The sequence below is a fragment of the Lynx rufus genome, unplaced genomic scaffold (genome assembly GCF_022079265.1).
Source record: "Lynx rufus isolate CCGP_SWC_20201006 ecotype Redwood Valley unplaced genomic scaffold, mLynRuf1.p SCAF_1, whole genome shotgun sequence".
NCBI classification, from domain to species: Eukaryota; Metazoa; Chordata; class Mammalia; order Carnivora; family Felidae; genus Lynx; species Lynx rufus.
The window spans coordinates 121,362,693-121,386,276 of record NW_025814823.1 but is presented as its reverse complement, the minus strand read 5'-3'; the positions used below and the strand labels follow the sequence as shown (position 1 = coordinate 121,386,276).

At 44.5% G+C, this 23,584-nt stretch overlaps 1 protein-coding gene and 1 pseudogene across 1 annotated transcript in view; both read right to left on the bottom strand.

The window, feature by feature from the left end:
* The window catches only part of SH3RF2 (SH3 domain containing ring finger 2), a 111,510-nt gene extending 106,048 nt beyond the window's left edge, over positions 1-5,462 (bottom strand). Inside the window, exon 1 of the mRNA XM_047101944.1 lies at positions 5,085-5,462. Coding sequence (XP_046957900.1) covers positions 5,085-5,462 — 378 coding nt within the window. The remainder of the gene's footprint in view (positions 1-5,084) is intronic.
* Positions 5,463-17,307: 11,845 nt separating this feature from the next.
* LOC124509555 (interferon regulatory factor 3-like) lies at positions 17,308-23,272 on the bottom strand (annotated as a pseudogene).
* Positions 23,273-23,584: the final 312 nt, after the last annotated feature.

Below are 23,584 nucleotides of genomic sequence, written 5' to 3'. Positions count from 1 at the left end.
GCAAAACCGACTTTTTTTCTCCTGGTATATATGCCTATGAATTTTAACAGATATATAGACTCCTATAGCTGCCACTGCTATCTGAGTACACAACGGTTCCCTCACCCAACCAAACTCTCTTGTGCTATCCTTTTGTAGTCACATCCTCTCTCACACTGTAACCTCTGCCCACCACTGAGAATTATTTTCCATCACTGTAGTTCTGTCTTTTTGAAAACTCCCTTTCCTTTTGCTCTCCCTTTTGCTTCATGCATGTTTAAGTGTGAGTGCAAAGGACTCCAGATCCCATGCCAGCAGACTGTCTCCTTTACAGTTATTGTTTTGTTATTTTCTGTTGCTAACATTTATTAGCATCTGTGATGTGCCAGGCATTTGTGCTAAGCTTTTTACATACATTATCTCATTTTAATCTTACAAGAGCCTGATGATATATGCACGCCATTATTATCTCCACTGTACAAATATGGAAACTGAGGGTAAGAGAGGTTAAGTGACCCTGCCTAAGGCAAATAATTGAATCCCAGCACAAACCCAGCTCCATCTGATGACATATCCTTAATATTATGGTAAGCAATAAAAGGGAAGGGATTGTGACTCGGAAGGAGGTACACAGAGAGAGGTTGAGGGCAGAGCCAATTTGGTGCCATATGGTTTTTTGAAAGATTTGCAAAATGTGTGTGAAGGTGGAGAACCATCTGGGTCTTCTGACTTCTCAACCTCAGCTCCTGCCTTTATGTGTTCCTCCACCTGTCACATGTGGTCCTTGCTGACCCAGGTGGCATCTGCTTGCTGTTTTCAGGGGCTTCAGACAGTCTCACTCCCCTTGCAAATTCAGCAGAAAGCACTGTCTGTGTCACAGGACACAGCAGCTGAGACCCAGGAAAGGAGTTGGATGCCTTCTGGTTTCTACTCAGCCTCAATTCCCTCATGTGTTTTCTGACCTGATTTTCCCCCCCTCGGGGCTTGCAACACCAGCTGAAAAAGTTTCCAGGACACAGTCACCTGGTCTGTGTGCTGGAGGTGGCAGGTATGTTCTCGCTGAGCTGGGGCAAGTGAGACAGAAATGTATGTGGTTGGCATGATGTGTAACAAAGAAGGGAGAAAGTCCGGCCTTGCAAGACCTGGGGCAGCAACATTTGTGTCAGGGATAAAGAGACAGGAGAATAAAAAAGAGAGAGAGAAGTTAATGAAGAAGTTGGAGATGCCGGGAAGTGGAAGGTTCTTGCCCTGCATATGTGTTCATTTGAGCTTGTTATTTGGGGAAGTGAAGTTTGCTAGCAAGTTACCTTCTTGAATCAGTTCCTGCCTCCTTTAGAGTCTTGGAAATGTGCTGCCGAGCCAGCATAAGTTGGGGAGAATCACACATCTGAATCACAGCCATAGGTCATTTGGAGAAAAATCAAACAGGCTGAAAATCAGGGTACCAAGGGCCATCTTTGGATGACACTCCATTAACAAGCCGGTGGAAGAGGATGTGCCATTTAGAGTAAAAAATATTAAGTCACTTCAATAACAACAACATTTACTGAGCACTTAGTATGAGCCAGTCCCTGTGCTGAGAGCTAATTGGCATGAATCATTTCATTTCTTTCTTGCAACATCCCTCTGAATTAGGTACTACTGTTACCTCCAATTCACAGATCGGGACTTGGAGGCCCTCAAGTTTAAATGACTCACCCACAGTATACAACAACTGAGCAGCACAAGCAGGATTTGAATTCTTCTATTTTTCAAACCTAAGTTCGCAAGCTTCGCTGCTTTACTGCCTGTCTTAATTCAGAAATATTTCTAAAAATGAACACAGCGAGGAGGAGAGATCAATTATTCAGAAGCCTGTAATCTTCTGGAAGACTTGCCAAGATCCTTTGGCTTGATTGCTGTAAGGGAAGGAGTAAGAACCTGTGGGATTTGCACAGCCAGGGGCCGTCCAAGAGTCTTTCGATCTCACCTGTTGGTTTGAAATAATTGCACGCTGTAGAAATCTACAGCCATTTCCCAAGCTTTCTTTTTGCCCAGTAGGCTTGGGAGGGTTTCAGGCAGGTAGGCACAATGGACTATTTTTTCTCTCTTGGGCTGGCACCATGAGGTGTGACTGTTGGCTCCACCCTGGCATGCTGGCTGGCACAAGGAGCACCCGGCCTCTTTGAGCCAACAAAAAATTCTCGATGAGCCCGTTTATTACATGAGCCTAGGTGAGCACAACAGTCTTCGGGCTTAACAAACTCATAGGCAGGAAGTTAAATGAACTCTTTCAGAGGGCCAGGTTAACATCGGGTTCCCTGGAAGAGGTGTTTTACAAAATTGTACCCTGGGACAACAGGTTATTTATGCCCTCTTAGGGCAGTACTTTATACTTAGTATTATCCTGGGCTGGACTCATCACAGACTCAAGTTCAATAATACCTATTACACTCTCCTGCAAGGGCTATCACTCCTTCTGCATTTTGTAGAATTCCTCATGCACGACAGGGCACAATAAACAGTCAATAATAATGTTTACTATGATAATGATCTTCCAAATGCCTTTCATCTGAGGATCCCAAAGTGCTAGGTAAACACTAATTAGTTAAGCCTCACAATGGCTCTCTGTTTTTACAATACATTTTCCTATTTTATAGAATTTTAAATTGAGACCCAGCAAACTTAAGTGGCTTGTCCAAAGTCATACAGCAGGTTTAAATTAATGATAATGATGATGCTTTGCATTCACACGGCATATGTTTTCTAAAGCAATAAGAGTATGTTGCAAAGATAATTTTCACACCATCCCAGAGGAAGGTGGGTAGCAAGTATTATTAGCTGTTGACTAAATTGGGTAAACTGAGGAGGCAGGGAGGGTAAGTAACTTGGTAAGGATTAGACTGAGGATACAAGTGCCTCCTCTGACTCTCAGGGCAGTGCAGCGTCCCAGACAATCCTCAATTCTCTGAACTGAGGGGTGCATGCCTGCTTTTGCCCTTACGGAAAAGGGCTACATTCCTGGAAGCAGAGACAGGTTGCAGAATGACAGCCATATTTACATCCAGGAACGGGTTTGTTCATAGTCCCGGTGAGAGAGGCAAAAGGGAGGAGATGAGCCACTTCAAGTAAGGATGGCTTGGAAAATGAAGGGAACGGGGGTGGCTGAGGGAGGCTGCCAGCACCGCTCTCTTACAGAAACATCTTTACCAACCCAGGGCCTGCCTGAAAGCAGTAGCCTTCAACAGCCTTCTTCTGTGTTTCAGCCTCACGACAGGACTTGCTCCGGTGCAGCTTGGATGATGGGCACAACCCCGTCACTGGCACCTTCGTCTGATGTTACAAGTCCTTGTGAAAGAGTTCCAGGGACATGCAGTATCTTACCAGCTGTCTCTTACATATTATCAGCTCTTAATCCCACAGCTCCCTATGCTAGGAGGGGCCTGGGAATCTTCTATGTTCAAAAACTTGGTAGCTGGGGATACATTCACTGCACCTTTTCTTAGCAACATAGCCACATCGAAAAAGATGAAAACATGAACGAAAATATATGAAGATGAGAGAGACTTGCCTCCTGCCGGTCTGGCAATGCTTTCTTAGTGAGTGATGATACTCCACCAGGAGGCAAGTCAGACTTTGCTGGGTGGGGGAGGAAACAGGCTGCTGGGTCTTAGGAATTCACAGGGGGATTTGCTGACCCCAGATAGAGCCCTACTCTCTACAAACAAGACACTTGAGATAAGTTTGCTGCCCTACCCCCACCCTGCCTTCTCCAGGCGTGTGGATTCTGATTGATGACTAGACCTTGGGCTAATGGGAAGCCTGAAAGGAGGGCGCCAAGCCCTTTTCTGGAATGTGGTCACACATACAAGCACAATGGCAATAAAAAGTCTGAAGTGAAGAACTCACACCAATGCCCACGTCTTCCTGCTCTCCTTTTTGACTGTTTCCACTTTCCCTTGCTGCATGGGCAACTTGGAGGTGCAGTGACCGGAAAGAGGGGTGAGCCGCTGGAAGGAATAGTTTAGAAAAGTGTCCTGAATGCACATCATAAGCCTATTCTGCTGTGCGGAAAGGAATGTGCAGAAGACCCTCCCACCCACTGTTACTCTTCACAATGGAGTTGAGAGACTCTGCTGTCAGCTTTAAAGAAGTTAGCTTTAGGTAAGAACTTCACACAATGCAGCCTTGACTTTCTAAGTATGCCAGCGACCCAGGTCACAGCTTCCCGTGTCTACTTTGACATGCTGACTCGTGGGGTGACCGTGCACAAAATCTCGCTGGACTCACAAGGACTGCATCATCCTCTTGAGATGTGCCCTTAACACAGCCTCCCACAAAAGGTTTGCAGCCAGGTCAGACACAGTCCTCAGGATCCATTCGCATGGTTGGCCAGAGTGATTCGCATTATCCAGACACCAAAAGCATTAGCGTGATCTCCTGCGTGCCACTACCGGGTCCTTTCGTTTCATGGCAGCCTTTCAGGTGCATTTTATGTATGTTTGATTCATTTTGTAAATGAAGACACCTGTAGGGCTCCTGTACACATGGGTTCTACTTCACAGCTCAGCCTTCCTGTCAGTCAGTCCACCCACAGACATGCTTTCCTCCTGCACAGTCTTTGGGCATCAAGTATCAGAATAGCTTTGAACGGATCATGAATGAGCACTGTCATAATAGCGCTTTAGGACTTGGGGTGGGAAGATGGGAGTTGGGTAAAATTGAAACAAAACCTGACATTTGCAAACTCCTCCAAGATCTCAAAAGCAAAAAGCAGCTGGATTTTTTTTTTCTCTCTTTTCCCCATCCTCTGGTTTGGCCTCAAACAGCAGAAGTGAAAGATGAAGAATAATCACGAAGGCTTTCTTTGTACTGTTACCTTCTAGACAAGGGAGACAACCTGGGAGACTTTTAACAATTCTAAGAATTCCTGGATGGATTAGATAGGCTCAGGATTCCACCGAGTTTCCGTAAAATGGCCACTGCCCACAGAAACTTACCTCTGGGGAATCACTGGCAGACCTCTTTGAAATGTAACTAAAGAAAGGAAGATGTTCCCTAACTGCTGGTATACACAGACCCAACTTCCAAATGGACACGAAATGAACAAATAAGATCTCTCTTACCCCATCCATGTGGATTCTGATATTAGGCACCAGCCGGAAAGAGCTGGGCTGTAGAGCTCTGGGGTTACTCTTGCCTCTCCTGCCGTCCTGCGCGGTCAGCACACCAGGCCTGCGGAAGGAGCCCCCTCTCCCCAAGCTCTGCCCCGAGCGCACACCGTCTAGAAGACGCACGAGCAGCAGGTTGGCCGGCAGTGCCTCGATGCTGCAAAACACCAGGGTCCTGCATTCCGGGCACCTCAGCTCCTTGTGGGCCTTGAAAATCCTCTGGAGACATGGTTTGCAGAAGGTGTGCTGGCAAGGGAGGACTTTGGCCGTGACATCGAGCTTTTCAAAGCACACGGGACACTCCAGAAGATCAAGTAACGTCAAATCATCCATTTTATTTTAACACTCCACTCTTGACCTGGAAGGGCAAAGTCCGCATGGTAGGGTGAGCTGAGCCGAGGGGGCAGATCTGGGTCTATCCTAACGGGAGCTTCAGAATTCCTGCCTGTTTGAATGAGAAAGGAAGAGAGGAAAAAAATGTGACTGCTCAGAGAGGTATATCCCACCTACATGGAGGCAGTGTCTCATAAGGCAGTTTGCAAGCACTTTGTTCCAGCACCCAAGTTTCAAATGACTCATTCTGATTCAGTGCTAGCAGGTATAAGGCTCAACTCCTGCCTGCTGAAGGATCTGAGGGAGCATTCAGCATGGTGACCGACTACTTACTCATTGCCTCTCGGCATGCAAACAAGAGCAGAGACAAAACGGGCCTGCAGAAGAGCCTTCTCGGCCTCGAAGGGGGTCCCCCCACCCCCCCCCGCCGCAGACAGTCAATTTCAGTTCCCACAGCAAGACCCCCATGGAACACAATTTCTGTGAAGCTATCTATTCCTCCTTCTTCCCCTACTTTTATCTGTTATCTGCAGCACATGCAGACAAGTTGTGTAGATAAGTTTATCTGAACCTCCTGCAGATGTAGAATTATTTCCTTCACAGTGCACCTTCCCCCATTATTTTGTTCTAGCACTGCACAAGAAAAATTCTTACTAGAAACGCATTTTCAAATTGTTTGCCTTAAGTACAGGCCAGGGTGCTTGGAAGCTTTTTTTCTTTTTTTCTCCTTCTCTCACTCCCTCCTTCCCTTTCTTTTTTTCTCCCTCCCTCCCTCCCTTCTTTCTTCCCTGATTATTCTAGCCTCAGAGACGATATTCCACCCAGAAGACGACGTCACACAGCCTGTTTAGTTTCTTGGACAATTGTTCTCAGTTCCACCTGAAGCAGATAGGAATTCTGGATTGTGGTCACAACCTGCAAAAATCCAGACAGAGCAGTGTATACAGGTGTGCGTGTGTGGTCTGAAAACATCCTTACTCCAGTAACAATTTCCTTTTAAATGTCTGAAAAGAAGTCTCCAGTTGAGATAAGTCTCCCCGGAAGAGGTCACCTGTCCTCACAAGTGCCAAATTTTGGGTGAGCACAATGCCCAGGAGGTTTGGCCGGAGGGTGGGTGGCCCCGCCAGTAAGGGAAGCAGACATGACTTACGGGGATGAGAGATGGCGCCGTGCCCTCCTGAGACAACTCTCCAAAGATGTCAGCTCTGGGGAGACGCGCGGGGGGCCACTAACCTTGAGCTTGTAACCCCAGCTGTGTGCAGCTCAGCACAATCCTCTGATCCTCTGCTTGGCCAGGCTTCCTCCAACTGGCTTCCTTTCCCCCAAGAGCGGCTGCCACGCTTTGAAAACTTTAACAACTCTGAGTCTTACTCATTTCAAGGATCGCCTTACTCAGCCTTTGTTAACCCTTTCACCGCCTGGCAGCTAGCAGCAATTTCTGACTTCACCCTGCTGACTGATCCTTCCTTCATGTAACTGAGTTGATTTCTGGGAAAAGATTGCAGGGGACAAAATATAAGCCAGCCCCCAAGGCTAAGTATTTACAGTTTATATTTTCACTTTTCTCATTGTCTCTCTTATCCAAGAAGTTGAAACACAGCTCAGTTATAAACATGCCAGGGTGATTGTGTTTATTTTAAACCTTTATAAGGATTTGCTGAAAAGGTCAAACATATTAATGGCAGCTCTAACAAAGATAACCCAGTCACCTAAAAAGTACTGCTCCTTAAAAACCAGAGTCAGTACTTGAATGTGTGGATTTGAGACGGACTTCAGTGGTCTTTTTGCTCAATCTCTTTAAATAAATTAAAAAAAAATCTCATTATGGTAGTACATACACCTCTTTGAAAAATCAATGCACAGAAAGGCTTTGAAAAAGGAAAAGCAATGGTTCCAGACTCTCTCCCTGCCAGTGCCTATTGGAATCTTTTCGCAGCACCACATAATACTTATATTTTCGTTTCTTGATTTACCAATAATAGAGTCACAGAGGTATTCAATAAAGTACATAATAATAATAATAATAATAATAATAATAATAATATTACTGAACACCATAGTAGCCCTTATCTTCACTAAGCACTGTTCTACCTTTACCTGTATTAACTCATTTAATCCTTTTAGCAACCTGGTAATTCACTATACTCTTCTTTACCCTCATTTGCAAAAGAGGAAACTGAGACACAGAGAGGTTAAATAACTCATTCCAGGAGTCACAGCCAGCAAGAGACAGGTGTTCTGTGCTTTTTACTACCATGTCATATGGTGATACAGCTTTAAGGGGAGGAGAGATGGTTGAAGGGAGCTAAACCTCATCTGAGATGGCAGGAAGTCAAAAGATAATGACCCTAACTGACCAATCAACTGCTTTTGCAGGTGAGACAGCTATGCCCACAGAGATCAAGAGATTCCTTGAAGTTGCCCAGTAAGTTAGGTAGAGCTGAGAGAAGAAACTGGTGTTTGTTTTTTTTTTAAACTATATCCTCTCTCTCAACTTAAGGATGACAGTTCTTTACGATGTGGAAAGCAGTTAGCCACAACTCCATGGGAAAATCTTAAGAGGGGACCAAGAGGCCTGAGAACGGATGGTGATGGATTACATGTTTTACAAAGTTCTTCCATGTTATTTCTGAAAAAGCAAAGACACATGGAGCTCAAAACAGAAGGGGGCTTTAGGATGGAGCAGACAAAGTCACATGTCTTCTGAGCACAGACACCAGATTTGAGTATGTGTCAATTTCAGAGACCATTTTCGAGTCTTTTTTCATCTCTCTTTTATGAAGGTTTTTTTGGGCTTCAGTGACATCAAATCCCATTCTGTTGCCTGTCTCCTTCAATAATTTCCACTTTTATAGGTTCTGTGCTCATCAGGAAGCCCCTTGTAGTCTGACACCCTTGTTCCTTGCTCTTTTTCCCACTTGGTAAAGCTGGGCCCTCTGCTCTGTGAGCTGCTCCACAGTGGCCTCACCCTCTAGAAAGGTCTGCTCCAGTGCCAGAACTCCTGCTGCAGGGGTGGGCAACATTTTCCCTCCTTCCCTCTCTTGTTCTTAAACACTCCACCTCCCTTAGATGTCCGTACCTGCACCTACAAGCACATGTACACACATAACTTGCATAAACATACATATAATCGTAACAGTAACTTTTATGAAGCACTTGCTGTATGCCATGGACCAGCGCTAAGACTTCAAACAGATTGCTCATTAAATCCTCGCAACCACCAAATAAGATAGGTGCTGTAACTTTGCCAAGATTGCAGAGCTTACGATCTGAACTCAGGTTGGCCCAATCCCAGGGCCTATAAAGTTATGTGCATGCCGCAAGTACACTGATACATCTTTACTGTTTAAATCCATACACATCTATATATATGTCCAGACTGTACATATCAGCTGATCTCAGATCCACCCTAAGCCAAAATGATATAACCTGTCCAGTCTCATGGCTCCTCTATGCGACTACATAGTCAGTGGTCTCAAGTAACTTCAAACCCTCCCAGCCCTGACAAAACTCAAAAACCCAGTTCCATTCCAGGAAGGCGGGATAGATCCAGTAGGCTGTTCTGCGTTAGCTTATCTGGCAGTTGATGATTCAGCAGAATAGCAACGTGATGGGAGAATGTCAGGCACTAGTGAAGGACAGACAAAGTTTACACTGAGCAGGAGTGGTCTTTTAGCACCTCTCAAATCAAACCCTGTAGGTGGTCCCCTATACCACCCACGGATGGGGTTATCTCGGTAGAAACTTTAGAAGCTTTTGAAGAAAGGGGAGACTTTTAAATGGGGATTTCATCCTGGCTTACCCAAATACTACCTTGGCGTCAAGTCAGATGAACAAGTAGTTCCCCAAAATAAACGGAAAGGTGGATGATGCCTGCCTTCCCAGACTCCAGGCTCAGACCACCACCTCCACTGCTCCCATCCCATCAACACTCCTTTTTATATTTATACTGTTACATAATGAGTACAGGCTGTACTTTTAAAATACCTGTGTGGTATGTTTAGGAGTTTTCTTGCTGCTTATATTTACAAGTATATGTCCATTTATGTAAAAAAGAAAAAAAGAAAGAAAGAAAGCAAGCAAGCCAATCTGATCATACTGCTACCCTGTTCACAACCTTTTAGTAGGTTCCCACTGACTTTAGGTAATACCCAAATCCCTTTTCTGGTGTAATCTGGCTCCTGCCTACCTCTCCTGCCTCAACTTACCCCACATCTCTCCTTCACTCACCCACACCAGTCCCACTGGCTTTCTCTCTTTACTGAGGAGTTCAAGGTTTTCTGCCATGAGGTATTTGTTGTGCTCTTCTTTCTCTGTGATTCACAGTTGCTAGTTACACTCTTCCTCTCTTCCTACTTACTCTCCCCCACCCTTTGCTTTTTTTACCCCCTCCTCTGCAAGTTTTAGCTTAAATGCCACTTCCTCAGGGAAGCCTTCCTTGATTCTCATGACTAGAGAGTTTATCATCCTGTACTTGTCCTTCATAGCAGTTATCACAATCGTAATTTGGTAATTATGCTTTAATGATTTAATGCCTGATTCCCCAAACAGACAAGCTCCAAGAAAGCAAGGCACTTATGTGTCTTGTCACTGCTCTTTCCCTCAAACCTAACACAGTGACTGGCATGTGGTTGTTTAATAAATGTTTTTGAATGGTTTATTAATGAATGAATGGTATTCTCAAAAAAAAAAAAAAACGTGTCTGGACAGATGTACAACAAACTGGTTTTTGTGTTTGTTTGTTTGTCTGACTAGGCTCCACGCCCAGTGTGGGGCTTAGAGTCACAACCAGGAGTCACGTGCTCTACTGACTGAGCCAGCCAAATGCCCGCACCAAACTGCTGATAATTGCTTTACCTTGGACACCTCTGGGGAGCCACTTGGAATATTGTTAGGCTCATCTCTTAGTCTAAGAAATTTTTCAGATTCGGGTATACGCTACCTGGAAGTGTCTTTGCTCAGGACCCTGCCATACATCTCTTGCCTCCTGCCCTGCTGCTTCCCTGATGCTGCTGTATGGGATACCCTCAGGAGCTTGCTATACACCCACATATGCATGATCCAGAAGTGTGGACCACCCTTGACTAATGGGGAATCTATGGATAAACACCTTCCCCTTTCATCTTTTGGAGCATGTAGTTCTGAGATTTCATAACGCTCTTCATAAGGTTCTGTGGGACGAGTACCATGCATCCCCTGAATGGCTAATGCAGTAATGTACCCCTGTACTGTCTCTTCCTCATTCTCTGTATCACTCCACCATCCCTAACCCTTGCTCTCAAATAAATTGCCCTCAAACAAGCAACCCTTTGTTTCAGGCTAAGATAGTTTCTTTCCAATTTAAAATTAGGTCACAAAAGAAGTATGCCTTTTTTGTCAGATTTACTTATTTATTGGAATTGTAATTTTAGAGTTGTGTTATTTTCATTTGGCTGGCTCTTAACTCTTTGGTGGTCTCAGGCTCTTTGCCCTAAAGTTAATCATTTGTAAAGCAATCCATAAACCCACCAGAGGGGTTCAAGCAGTTAGAAATCTAAAGCATTGTAACAGAAGGGGTCAGGAGGACTTTCTTGACTTACTGGACTCTCTATGGCAGAGGCCAAGTTTTGTACTTCTTCGCCATCTTTCCTCAGTACCTAGTATAAATGTGGAAATGTTTTCAATATTTAAACGAAACTTCATTTTAATGTTCCTCTGATGCTAGGTTTGCCTCTGTGAAACCTTTGGAAGTATCCAAGGAGAGGAATTATTGGAGGAAAATGGGAAGCTTTCCAGTAGTGGAAAAATGGAGGAAAGCAGAATGGCAGGGGTTGAATGCCTATTAGATATTCTTTCCTTCTTTGAAAGATGCAGGCCCCAAATGAAGTTGATTGTGAAATTTCCTCCCCAATCAGGAGGATGTCAGTAGGTGAGCAGTGTACTTTAGGGTAGTGGTATGCAATCACTAGACCCACAGTCAAATGACCCAAACTTCTAGCAAAGAGAACTCCAACTGACATTTTATAGAGATGACTTAAGGTCCTTAAGTTTAACGAGAAACCAGCAGTCAAGAGTATGGCTTTAAAGTCTAATAGACCTGCTTTGAATCTCAGCTCTGCCAGTTACTAGATGGAAGACTTGGTCAAATTACTCCATTCCTCTGTTCCTTGAATTCCTTATGTATAAAATGAGGTTACTAATAGAGCCTGTCTCATTGGGTTGTTCTGAGGAGTCAGTGAAATGATGCATACAATAAATGCTTAATAGATGTAGGATTCTTCTTATCTTCTTTTTTTTGCAGGCAGATCCTATAAGAAAACCAAAAATCAGATGGTTCTCCTCTAATCCAAACTAAACCCAAAGAAGAATATGCCAGAACATGTGGTTGGTCAGTTCTTTACGGACCAAGATGCTCTAACCCCGTATATCCCTAACTTCAGTCATTTGCATCCTATTCTTTATGCTGTTTACCATAGACACACACTGAGGCTTTCTCTTTGACATAATCAGAAGAGTGAAGGAGAAATTAGTAACTTCCTTACTGTATGATTTTGTGTTAAACATTTTCTGTTGGGGTAACCCAGGCTTTGGGATACTCTCTTCTAGTGTATTCTAAACAAATTACAAGCACTGTGAAGAACCAAAAGTAGGGCAGAGCCCTACCCATTTTATGTACCATAAATCGTAGTTCACCATTTGCACACCTGGGGAGGGATTCTTACTTATAGTTCTTCATCTTCATTTTTAATAGAAGACATTAATCTACTTTTTAATTTTTTAAATGTTAGTTTTGAGAGAGGGGGAAAGAGAGAGAAAAAGAGAGGGGGGGAAGAGAGAGGAGAGAGGATCTGAAGTGGGTTCTGCACTAACAGCAGAGAGCCCAATGTGGGGCTTGAATCCATGAACCATGAGATCATGGCCTGAGCTGAAATCAAGAGTTGGATGCTTAGCCAACTGAGCCACCCAGGTACCCTGAAGACAGTAATCTAATAAACACAGTTGCATTTCTTCCTCTAAATGATTAGAAGGGAATCCTAAAGGCAATTGTGCAAGAAGGGAAAGTAGGAAGGTAAGTAAGAATGCATCTTACCATTCTGTTAATATTAAAATTCAGCTGGTCAGGGGCGCCTGGGTGGCTCAGTCGGTTGAGCGTCCGACTTCAGCTCAGGTCACGATCTCACGGTTTGTGGGTTTGAGCCCCAAGTCGGGCTCTGTGCTGACAGCTCAGAGCCTGGATCCTGCTTCAGATTCTGTGTCTCCCTCTCTCTGCCCACCCCCCAGCCCCCAACTCACACTCTGTCTCTCTCTCTTTCAAAAGTAAATAAACATTAAAAAAATTAAAAAAAAATTCAGCTGGTCAAATCCAAGTAAAGTCTGTAGTAACTTATTGTATTGTGCCAATGTCAAATTCCTAGTTTTCACACTGTATTATATATAAGATATTACCACTTTATATATAGAAGCTGGTTAAAGGATGTAAGGGACTTCTCTGTACCATTTTTGCAACTTCTTATGTTCATTATTATTTCAAAATAAAAAGTTAAACAAAAAAAGAAAAAAGGAAACAAGTAAAAAAGATATACTCAAAACCCTGTAAATATGTCCCTACCCTTTGACCCTAAAATAGTACTTCTAGAAGTATATACTAATGTAAATAAATTTATACCCCAGTATGTTCCTCATATAATCACTTTTAATAGTGAAATGTTAAAAACATTCTTAATGTTCAACAGAGGAGTGTGTAAACAGTATATATATACATATGTGTGTGTGTATACTATCAAATATACATACACGATCAAATATATATATATATATATATTTGATATATACTATTAAAAATGATAGTGGAGATGTATATTTATTTTAAAGTTAATTTATTTATTTTGAGAGAGACAGAGAGATGCAAGCAGGGGAGGGGCAGAGAGAGAGGGGAACAGAGGATATGAAGCAGGTTCCACACTGACAGCAGAGAGCCCAACATGGGCTTGAAGTCACGAACTGTGGGATCATGACCTGGGCCAAAGTTAGACCCTTAACTGACTGAGTCACCCAGGCACCCCTGGGGAGATGTATATTTAATGACATAAAGGACATTCATAATGAACTAAATACAGAAATTTATAAGCTGTATGAGCCTAACTTATTTAAGAATAATACATAAATATATAATATTGAGACTAGAGGAATGTATGCAAAACCATCAGCAACAATTATTTCTGGCTTCTAGACTTATTAGTTGATTTAAATTTTTTCCATTTTGTTCATGTGTTTTTCTAATTTTTCTACAATGAGCATATGTTACTGGTGTAAAATTTTCAAAGATAATTAAGATGGCTGAAATCACTTTAGCTTTACTAAAACATTTACAACAGGGAGAGTTAAATCTGGTAACACTAATACCCTATGCATTACCATTGATAACACAGCCATTAAAAAGAAAAATAAATTACAAAGCTCCGAAACTGCTGTATGTAGATGCTAAGCCATAACAGATACTGTGCCTTACAAAGGAAAGGGCTATGATCACTCCTAACCGGTCTTCCTCCTCTTCCTTTACTGTTTCCTTTCTGATGAAATCAGTAAATGTTTTGATTCAAAACCATGAGCAGGATGCAACCTTAATTCTTATTAAACTCGGGGCAAGTCTGTGCAAAAGCTGACAGTTTGCCTAGGCTATTGGGTAACCACAATCTTACACTTTTGATCACAGGTGGGAAAGTTGCAAAGCCGAGTAATCCCCTAAATACCCTGATTAGTCCTAGATGTCTCTCTTCATAGATGGGGTCTGCTATGGTAACAAATACATGAGAAGAAAATGTCTTTTTTTTTTTTAAGAATTAGAATAATTTTCCTATAACTGACTATAAACATTTGTCAAATCAATTAGACATTTCTTGAGCCCTGTAATGGTGTTAATTATATATTAATTATATAATATTATGTTATTTACTCACTTGGCCTTATAAATTGTATCTCTCTTCCACATAATCTCTGTTCCATAGTGCTGGAACCATCTCTGTATTGTTCATTTGTGCCTGACTCTCTAAGTGCTTAATAAATATTTGCTGAGTGATGAGGACGACTCATTTGTGTTTGGAATTCTTAGTGCATTCCTAGGGAGAAAGCCTGGGAATGCTTTGGAAACCCACCTCCAGTATTAACAATTCTGTGACCCTGGGTATTAAACAGCTTAAGCCTCATCCATAAAAGTGCTCTCAGTAATAAGTACTTCTCAGGCTTGCGGTAAGGAATACGCTTCCTAACATGTATTGGTACCACTTAGAAAAGCGTCTGGTGCGTACAAGTTGCTTGAACGATACTAGTTGACGATATCTGAATTCATCTTTTTGTCCTGTGATTTACTTTTTTTCTGTGATTGCTTCTAACTTAATATGGTGGTTAAGAGCAGAAACTCTGGAGTCAGAAGGTCTGTGTCATCTTATTAAATAACAGTGTGACCTATAGCAAGTTGATTAAACACTCTGTACTTGGTTTTCTCATCTGTAAAACGGGGTTGATAATAATAGCACTTACTCCATAGGATTATTGTGAGCATGTAGTGAGAAAATGCTCATAAAATGCTTCAAAGAGTGTGACAGAGAGTAAGTGCTCAGTAAAGGTCAGCTATTATTCTCTTACCAGGCCTCTTATTATCTGTCGTTTTCCATCTAAAGTATAGTTTCAAACTGAGCCCAACTCCTGGTTTCTTTTCCTGAAGGAGTTATTCATTCTGATTTAGCCATGACATGAATGTCAACTCAGAGTAGTTGCCTAGAGGCTTATATGGTTTGGGGCACTGCAGCACCCTGCAGAACTTTCAGAGGGGGTGGGGCTGGCTATTATGCTGGAATAAATAATAACAATTAACATTATTTTGTGCCAGATTCTGTGCGAAGAACTATAACCCTATTATTACTCCCATCTTCATAGATGAGGAAACAAAAGCATAGAGACAGCATTGCCCTCGACAGTGCTTGGGGAAGTCAGGCTTGATGCCCAGGCAGTCTGCACTTCTAACCTTCAAGACATCCCATGTGCTGCATTTATTGTAAAAAAGAGGCTATTTTAATCAATACTGTATTGCAATTTTGACTGCAGATTTTTATCTTTACTTCCATTCAGAAGAACCCAAACCTTGGAAATATAAGTGGCCTGCACACAGTAACATCAGGTTAATCTACTAGAAACAGAAAGGGAAATAAGCCTGAAATACAAACAGAAGGAATATCAGAGGGTACTTCCTATTTATTTATTTTTATTTATTTTAATGTTTATTTTTGAGAGAGAGAGAGAAAGAGAGGGAAGGAGACAGCGTGTGAGTGAGTGGGACAGGGGCGAAAAGAAAGAGCGAGACACAGAATCTGAAGTAGGTTCCAGGCTCTGAGCTGTCAGCAAAGTCCAACGCGGGGCTCAAATTCACAGACCACGAGATCATGACCTGAGCTGAAGTCTGAACGCTCAATGAACTGAGCCACCCAGGCACGCGGGGGGGGGGGGGGGGGGGGGAATACTTCCTTTTTAGATACAATAATAAGAATTGCCAAAAAAACTAAATCAAAACTGGTCAAATACACTGGTTTATTATTTTACCCAAATATATTTGGATAAAAGGTTGATTTTTAATAACAAATGAAAAATCTCATAAATATAACTAGAGCTGTTAGCTCATTTTGTTTTTCAGGCCCCAATTTATGACAGAATTAATTTGTCAGCCAGAATCCTAATATATATTTGTCCTGTGAGGTCTAGTTCTCCATTCACAGTATTATCTTTGTAGTCGTTAGCCAGGGGTAGAGTAGGAGTATACGGGTATGGGTGTTGAAGAAGAGGGCTCCAATGGTGGACATTTCATCTCTCGATGCCACTCTTGAACCTCAACCACTCCTTATCCCTTGCTTTGGGCTAAAAAAAGTCTTAGATTCTAAACCAACTCCAGCATATTGGCATTATCTATTGAAATTTTATACGTGCGTCCCTTTGACTCAGTAATTTCCCATTTAGAAGTTGATTCAAGAGAAATGCCCACAGGATATGCAGAGTTACAAACAAGGGCATTTATTGTTACACTGTTTGTAACTGAAGACAAACGGAGCTGACCCAAATATCCAGCAGGAAGAGACTGTGCATGTACCATAATGTAGTCATAACAGAGGAACAAATAGGTAGAGTTGTATATATTGACATGCATATAATGGAAAAGAAGATGGTAGGCGGTGCTCATATTATTCACAATATTATAGAAGGGCTTCATAAGGAGAGACATTGCAAACTCAGATGCATAACGGGGCCAGATGCATAAGGGGGCCAGACTGGTTTTATAAACGGGTCAGGTGGGGACTGTGACAACCTTGAGAACACACTCTATGTGAAACCAACTGACACCACTCAGCCTCAGCTATTCTTTGCTAATGGGTTGACAGAACTTAGATTCTCCCAGAAAATCTATACATCATGGTCCTGTTCATGCTACTTTGTGATAGTCTATTTACCTCTCTTCCACCTTGAAAGCTCCACGAAACTATTTCAGTTACATGAATCTCCTGATTTTTATTTTGTGGCAACCATTAGAAATATTAAAAAACATATATTCTAAGTGGTCATCTGCAAACTAGATGTGTCTTGCAGGCTCACTGCCCATCAACCTCTAAAATACTCTTACTAATGGCCCTCTCTGGGGAATCATGTTTTGGGCCATTATCAGAGTGGGGTCTTTCACTGTACCATCTATACATTGCTTTATATTTGAGGGTGTTTGGGTTTGTTTGTTTAACCATGGCAAGAACCAGTTTATTGGTCCAGGGGAGAGGCAAAGGATGTATACAATGAAGAGTGAGGGCTCAGGCCTCCCCAGTGACCTAGAAATTCATTCCTCCACCAGGTCCTGGAGGCAGGCCTTGTATCAGTGGAGGAGAGGGAGAGTGGGTGGCTGTTGGAAATATGGGGTCCACAGCGTTCTCCAGTAAGGAGGCACCCCCTAATAGGTCCATGTCTAACAGGGCCCTGAGTCACATGGGAACAACCGTGAGCATCACAAGCCTCTTGATCCACACCTGGTCCTGGGGCCATGACTTCCCCGTGAAGAAACAGAGCGTATAGCTTGGGGAGTGTCCACTTCCTTGGATGAAGACAATCGCATCTGCCAGGAAAGGGCCGTGGTCAAACATGCTTCCTTACTTGTTCCTAGTGACCTCACCATTGGCCTGTGACCACTACCAGGAAGGAGCTTCTCACTCACAGCCCAGCTGATCTGGCTGGCAATGCCCCAGCCTCTGTGGCCAGAGCTTTTGGCTTGCCCTCCACAGAACCAGCTTCTCCTCCCCACCCACCCTGCCCTCAGGGAGCCCAGCACAAGCCTCACCTGGCAGGTCATGGCCCCATCAAGGGCACCCCAGGTCTGGCAGTCTTATTAGCTGCCCAGGCCATGTCCTATCCCCTGCTTCTGACCCCACCAACCAAGGGCTCCTAGGGCAGAAGACAGTCGGTGGAAGACATGGGGGCCAGGGGAGAAGGCGGTAAAAGGTGGAACTTTCACTCTGAGCAGCTGCAGCAGCGACACGAAGGGGGAGACTTTGAAGTGTAGAGGGCCCATCGCCCTGGCCCCGGCCCCTCCTGGCACTCACCTTCCTCGGGCTCCAACAGCCTCCTCAGGTGGGTTCTCAGTGGGTTCTGAGTTTGAGCAAACAGCAGAGATGCCCAAGTTGGGGCTCAGCAAGAACTGAGGGTGGTGCTCAGGGGCCACAGGTAGGCCCGAAGGCCCCGCATCTGGGAATGGGGCCAAGACCATGTCACTCAACAACTCTTCCAGAATGTTCTGCGGGGTAGCACAGGTACTGCTCTGCCCTTGTTGTCTGGAGAGGTATCTGGTTCAGTAAAGTCCCCAACTCCTGAGGTGACCAACTTGAAGAACTGGCCCGCAGGTCGTGGGGGTCCTCACTGGGTCCTCGGCTGAAGACTGCCCTCTCTTCCGGGGGAGGGCGGACCGGAAACTCCTTTTCCGGGGCGAAGGGTCACCGTGCAGGCTCTGCGTGTCTCGTCTGGGTCGGGGCCTGGAAGAGGCGAAGTCTGCCAGCCCAGGGTCCTGCAGCCAGCGGGGCGCCCAGGAGGTGCGGATGTGGACGCTCCTGCGGCCCCGGGCCCGCCAGCGCCCCTCCCCCCTCCCTGGCTGCGCCTCAGCCAGGTAGGATCCTCGGCCTTCCCCACGTGGGGGTGGGGCTGGGGGTGGGGCACAGGGCGGGGGGGGGGGTAGGCTGGCCGGGGGGTGGGCTGGCCCACCCAGGTCTCTGAACTCCCAGCACCTCACCGAGTCGTGGGTGTGCACCCCCTTACCCGCAGCAGAGCTCTAGCGCAGTGGGGCTTTCTTGTCTATCTATTGCTTGTATAATAATCTACACGTGTATAATAAAAAAATACGAATGCTGAGAGCACATTTACACTGGCCTATACTAACAAGGTCTGAACCAAAGGGAGTTTCCAGATTAGTTCAGACTAAAAGCAGTTTCAGGAATTTGACCTAGCTTTGGTTGTGTTACCGACCTCAAGAGTCTTGAATTAGGGGTGGGGGGCGACCTGGATGGCTCGGTGGGTTGAGCGTTGGAGTTCGGCTGGGGTTAGGATCGCCTGGTTGGTGAGTTCCAGTTCCGCATCTGCTTGCTGCTGTCAGCGCACAGCCTGCTTTAGATCTTCTGTCCCCCTCCCTTGTGCCCCTTCCCCTGCATGCATTCTCTCTCAAAAATAAACATTTGGAAAAGAAAAAAAAATGGGGGGGGGCGTCTGGGTGGCTCAGTCCGTTAAGCGTCTGATTTTGGTTCAGGTCATGATCTCAGGTTAGTGACTTCGAGCCCCACATTGGGTCCCATGCTGACATTTCAGAGCCTGGAGCCAGATTGGGATTCTGTGTCCCCCTCTCTTTCTGCCCCCCCCCCCACTTACCCATTCTAGCTCTCTCTCTGGCTCTCAAAAATAAACATTTACACTTGATCTTAGCCAAAAGGCCGAGAAGCGATCAAAAATAAACATTTAAAAATTTTTTAAAAAAAGAAAAAAAAAGAATCTTGATTTGATGGATACCCCTGGGCTCATCTAGATACATCTAGATAATGATAATGGGCTTATCTAGATAATATTTTGGACTAGGGTTTCTGTGGCCTTGAGATACTTCTGACTATGTTGGACTATAGGAGTTTCTGGGGGGTGAAAGTAGCATCTTAAGGATATACTGAGAGGACAATCACATCTCTCATTTCCAAGGTGTATCCTGGGCTTGTGGGAAAATGAATAAGGGATCATCATTCATTAATTTACTCATTCACTCGTTCATTCCACAAAGATGCTTTGGGTGTTTACCATGCACCTGTTTGGCTTTGGGCCACAGATACCTTCATGGAGCTTGCGTCATTGAAGGTGTTACCAAAGTAAATAGACGATCACAAAATAGGGTGAAAAGTAGTGTCGTGAGGGCCAGCACACCGTGTCGTGAAGAGACCCCACTGGAAATCCCTAAAAAGGTGGCACCTGGGCTGAATTTTGGGGGATGAGCTGGAGTTGGAGTCAGCCTGGTAAAGAAGAGGAGGTGGGGATTCCAGGTGGAGAGACCCACAGGTGTGAAGGCGTGAGGGCAGGAGAGGACTTGGGATCTCCTGGGAACAGCCTGTGTTCTGTATAGCCAGAGCACGCAGTCTGGGGCAGGGCAGGCTTCAGGACTGCAGGGTGGGTCGCCATCTGATCACAAGTGCTTACGAAGTAGTCTGGGGTGCCTGGGCTCTATCCTAAAAGCAGCCCAGAGCCAAAGACAGATTTTAGGCTAGGGAGATTTGGGAACTGTTTTATATATTTATGTCAACACATATTTTCGCCCAGAGTTTTCACTTTATGTTTCTTTGATTTTATGAACCAAAGGGGAAAATACTGTGTATTTAAGCAAGACAGAGAAGTAACTTGTTTTTAAAACAAACAAACAAACAAACAAACAAACAAACAAACACACCTCTGGGGCACCTGACTGGTGCAGTTGGGAGAACATTTGATTCTTGATCTCCGGGTCATGAGTTGAGCCCCACGTTGGATGTAGAGATTACTTAAGAATAAACTTAAAAAAAAAAAAAGCTCTGCAAACTGATGGCTGAGAAATTGTAGCTTCTAAGTTTTACACCTTCCTGTGCTCTTGGATTTTAGAGACATTTCATGACATGGCATACACAGCCCACAAGTTAATTAAGCCATTGGCTTAGAAGGTTGTTGGTAGATTCCAAGCCAGTTTCGAGGGCGTGTATGTATTCTCTATGGGGAGCTGGTTAAAGGCATCCATAACATTATGATAATCCTCACTGAATATTGCTAGCGTTCCAACTGGTATTTCATGTCATTCCTGGCGTCCTTACCCACTAAGGGCCTTGCTTCCCTGGAAAGGTAGGTGAATACTCAATTAATAGGAAGAGCATAAACATGTTCAATTTGGTGAGAACTTGACTTCCCTGTCTCTCAAGGTGAAAGGGAAAAGTCTGTGGTTTTTGAGAGGAGGGAGGGGAGGGAGGAGCAGACTGGGGTGACTGATGACGCTATGAAAGCCACACAATTGCTGTCAAGGTGGTTTTTCACCCCTGGAGCAGGGTGATCTCATTTGCTGCTGCATATGCATTCATCCTTGGTTTTCTGGTCTTTTGGCCATGAGGACATGTGTATCTGCTGAATGTGTGAGTGTGTTCCAGGGAGGCTGTGACGATTTTAGAGACAGACTAAGCAGGATTCAGATTCTTTGCAATTTGCTTAAGCTGTGAGAGCCTGGCACGGTTGCTCTCCCTCCCTGATCTGATTGCAGCATGCTTACATGGCATGAACTTTTGTGAGAATTAAATGAAATGAGATATGTATGTGTAGCGACTGGCACATAACTGATGTTCCATAGATGTTAATTTCTTTTGCAACCCTGGACTGAAGCTGCCTTTAATTGGTTTCCAGGGGACTAGCCATTTGTCTCCTTTACTCTCTGTCACGCTTCCTTTTCACAGGTAGGGAGACACATTTAGGGTACTCGGAGGGACCTGCCTTCCAGTCCTCGTTACTACTCACTTTGGATAGGTGACTCCGTACTTTTGTGACTTAAGATTCCTCCTCCTCCTCTTCCTTCTTCGTCTTCTTTTCTTCTTTGAGAGAGAGACAGGGCACAAGTGAGCGAGGGGCAGAAAGAGAGAGAGAGGGGGAGAATCCCATGAAGTACAGATAGAGATTGGGGGGGGGCGAGAGAATGAAGTGGGGCTCATCTGGGGCTAGTGTTTTACCCAAAGTGCGGTGAGATGTAGATTCCTTCCCTATAAAATGGGAACAGTAATGCTCGATGTTTCTGTACCTTTCTACAGTCATTGTGAGGATTCCGTAAAGTAAGGCAGGGTTCTCAGACTTTAGAAGGCACCAGAATCATTCATTTAAAGCTTGTTAAAACAGATTGCTAGACTCCCTCCTCAGGGGTTCTGATACAGTAAGTCTGGGGTGGGGCCTGAAAATTTGCATTTCTAACCAATTCCCAGGCAGTGCTGATGCAATAGTCCCAGGGCACACTTGGAGAACAGTGCCTGGCACACATTGAACCCAGATGGATGTGAGCGACTGTCACCCATTGTCTTTTGGGGCAGGGGTGATACTATAGACACCACAACATGGCTATAATTCTAAGTTTAGGGTCCTTATTTTGACTATGTGAAATAATTGTTTAATTTAGTGTGTTTAGGGGGTTAGAATTTACAAGTCATTTCTGTCGAAGGTATCCATGTGACTCAGACACAGGAATGAAGGGCCCAGACTGACCAGGTCCCATTGGCAGTTTTATCAGTCTGGTCCCCTTGAGGCATGCCTGGGCTCAAAAGACAAATTCCTGGAATATTCTCCTATTGCTTTCTACCAGGTGTTGAGGACATGTCTGGGGGGAACTGGGGAAAATGACAGGAGACTTCCACACGCCCGAGTCTCCTTTGGTCTTGTGTAAAAAGTCTCATTATCCTCAGGGTTTTTAAGTCTGTGAAGGAAGGATCTTCCCACTGAGGAAATCATAGGCCCCGACTCTTTTATTTTAGAAGGTGGATGGCAAAGATTAGGGGCATGGTGACACCCCTGCCACTTAATGTGCAGTCTGAGTTACAGATCTAAAATTAACAGCTTCTCCTCCTCCCTCCCTCCCACCCACCCAATACTTAAACTCTCCTTTGTCATTGCTTCTCAGAGCCCTCAGAGTTGCAAGAAATGCTGCTTGGATCCCCAAACCTTCAAAAATGGCCAGGCGTGGGGCTCAGTGTTGCATTAGGGTTAACATTCTAGGTCCTAGGGGCTGATAGATGGGGGCCCTTCTCCTCATTTTGTGGCTTGGAGTGTGATCTCAGCAAGTGACCTTCTGAACTCCATTTTCTTATCTGAATTGAGGACAGTAACAGCACTCATTTCAAAGAGTTCTTGGGAGGGACAATTAGATAAGAATGTGAGGACTCAAGGAGTGACAGCTATTGTTACTGTGGGGGGATTTTTAAGAGTTTGGGCACCGACTCCTGCATGCCGTCCCTGAGCTGTCACTTTTACAAAGTTATCCAGTAGTATTCATTTGGTTTGTGGGGCCTACCTAGACTCTCAACTTTTCTTCATTTGTTTATAAAGCTTTGGGCCACAGAAGAAGGGAGAAAACCCTTTGCATGAGGCCTGGGGAAAGACATGGGGACACGGATGGTGGCAGGTTCTGTGAGGATCCCAACCCTGCCTGACCCTGAGAACTTCTTCTCAGTCCCTGTGAAGAAGGGTTAGAGCCATGAGCTAAAGGATCTCTTCTCACCTGGTGATGTGGGGTACTCCATGGCTACAAGGCCAAGTGGACAGAATGCAGAGTTGGGGAAAGGGGTGCATTGAGAACCTAAGGGAACCCAAGTCTCTTAGCAGTCCCAGGAGGCTGAATGCTCGGTGGCACAGCCGGGTGTTCATAGCAGCCACGGCGTTCATGGGACAACAAGGTAATTCCTATAGAAACCTGTAGGTGGGTAGGACATAGGAATGAATATGAGGGGGTTGTTCCAGGGTTCTCCCTCTAGATGGGGAGAAATCCATAATGGGGGCGGGAGGGACTGCAATTATACGGTGTGCATAGGTGAGGTGAAGGACGTTTGGGTGAT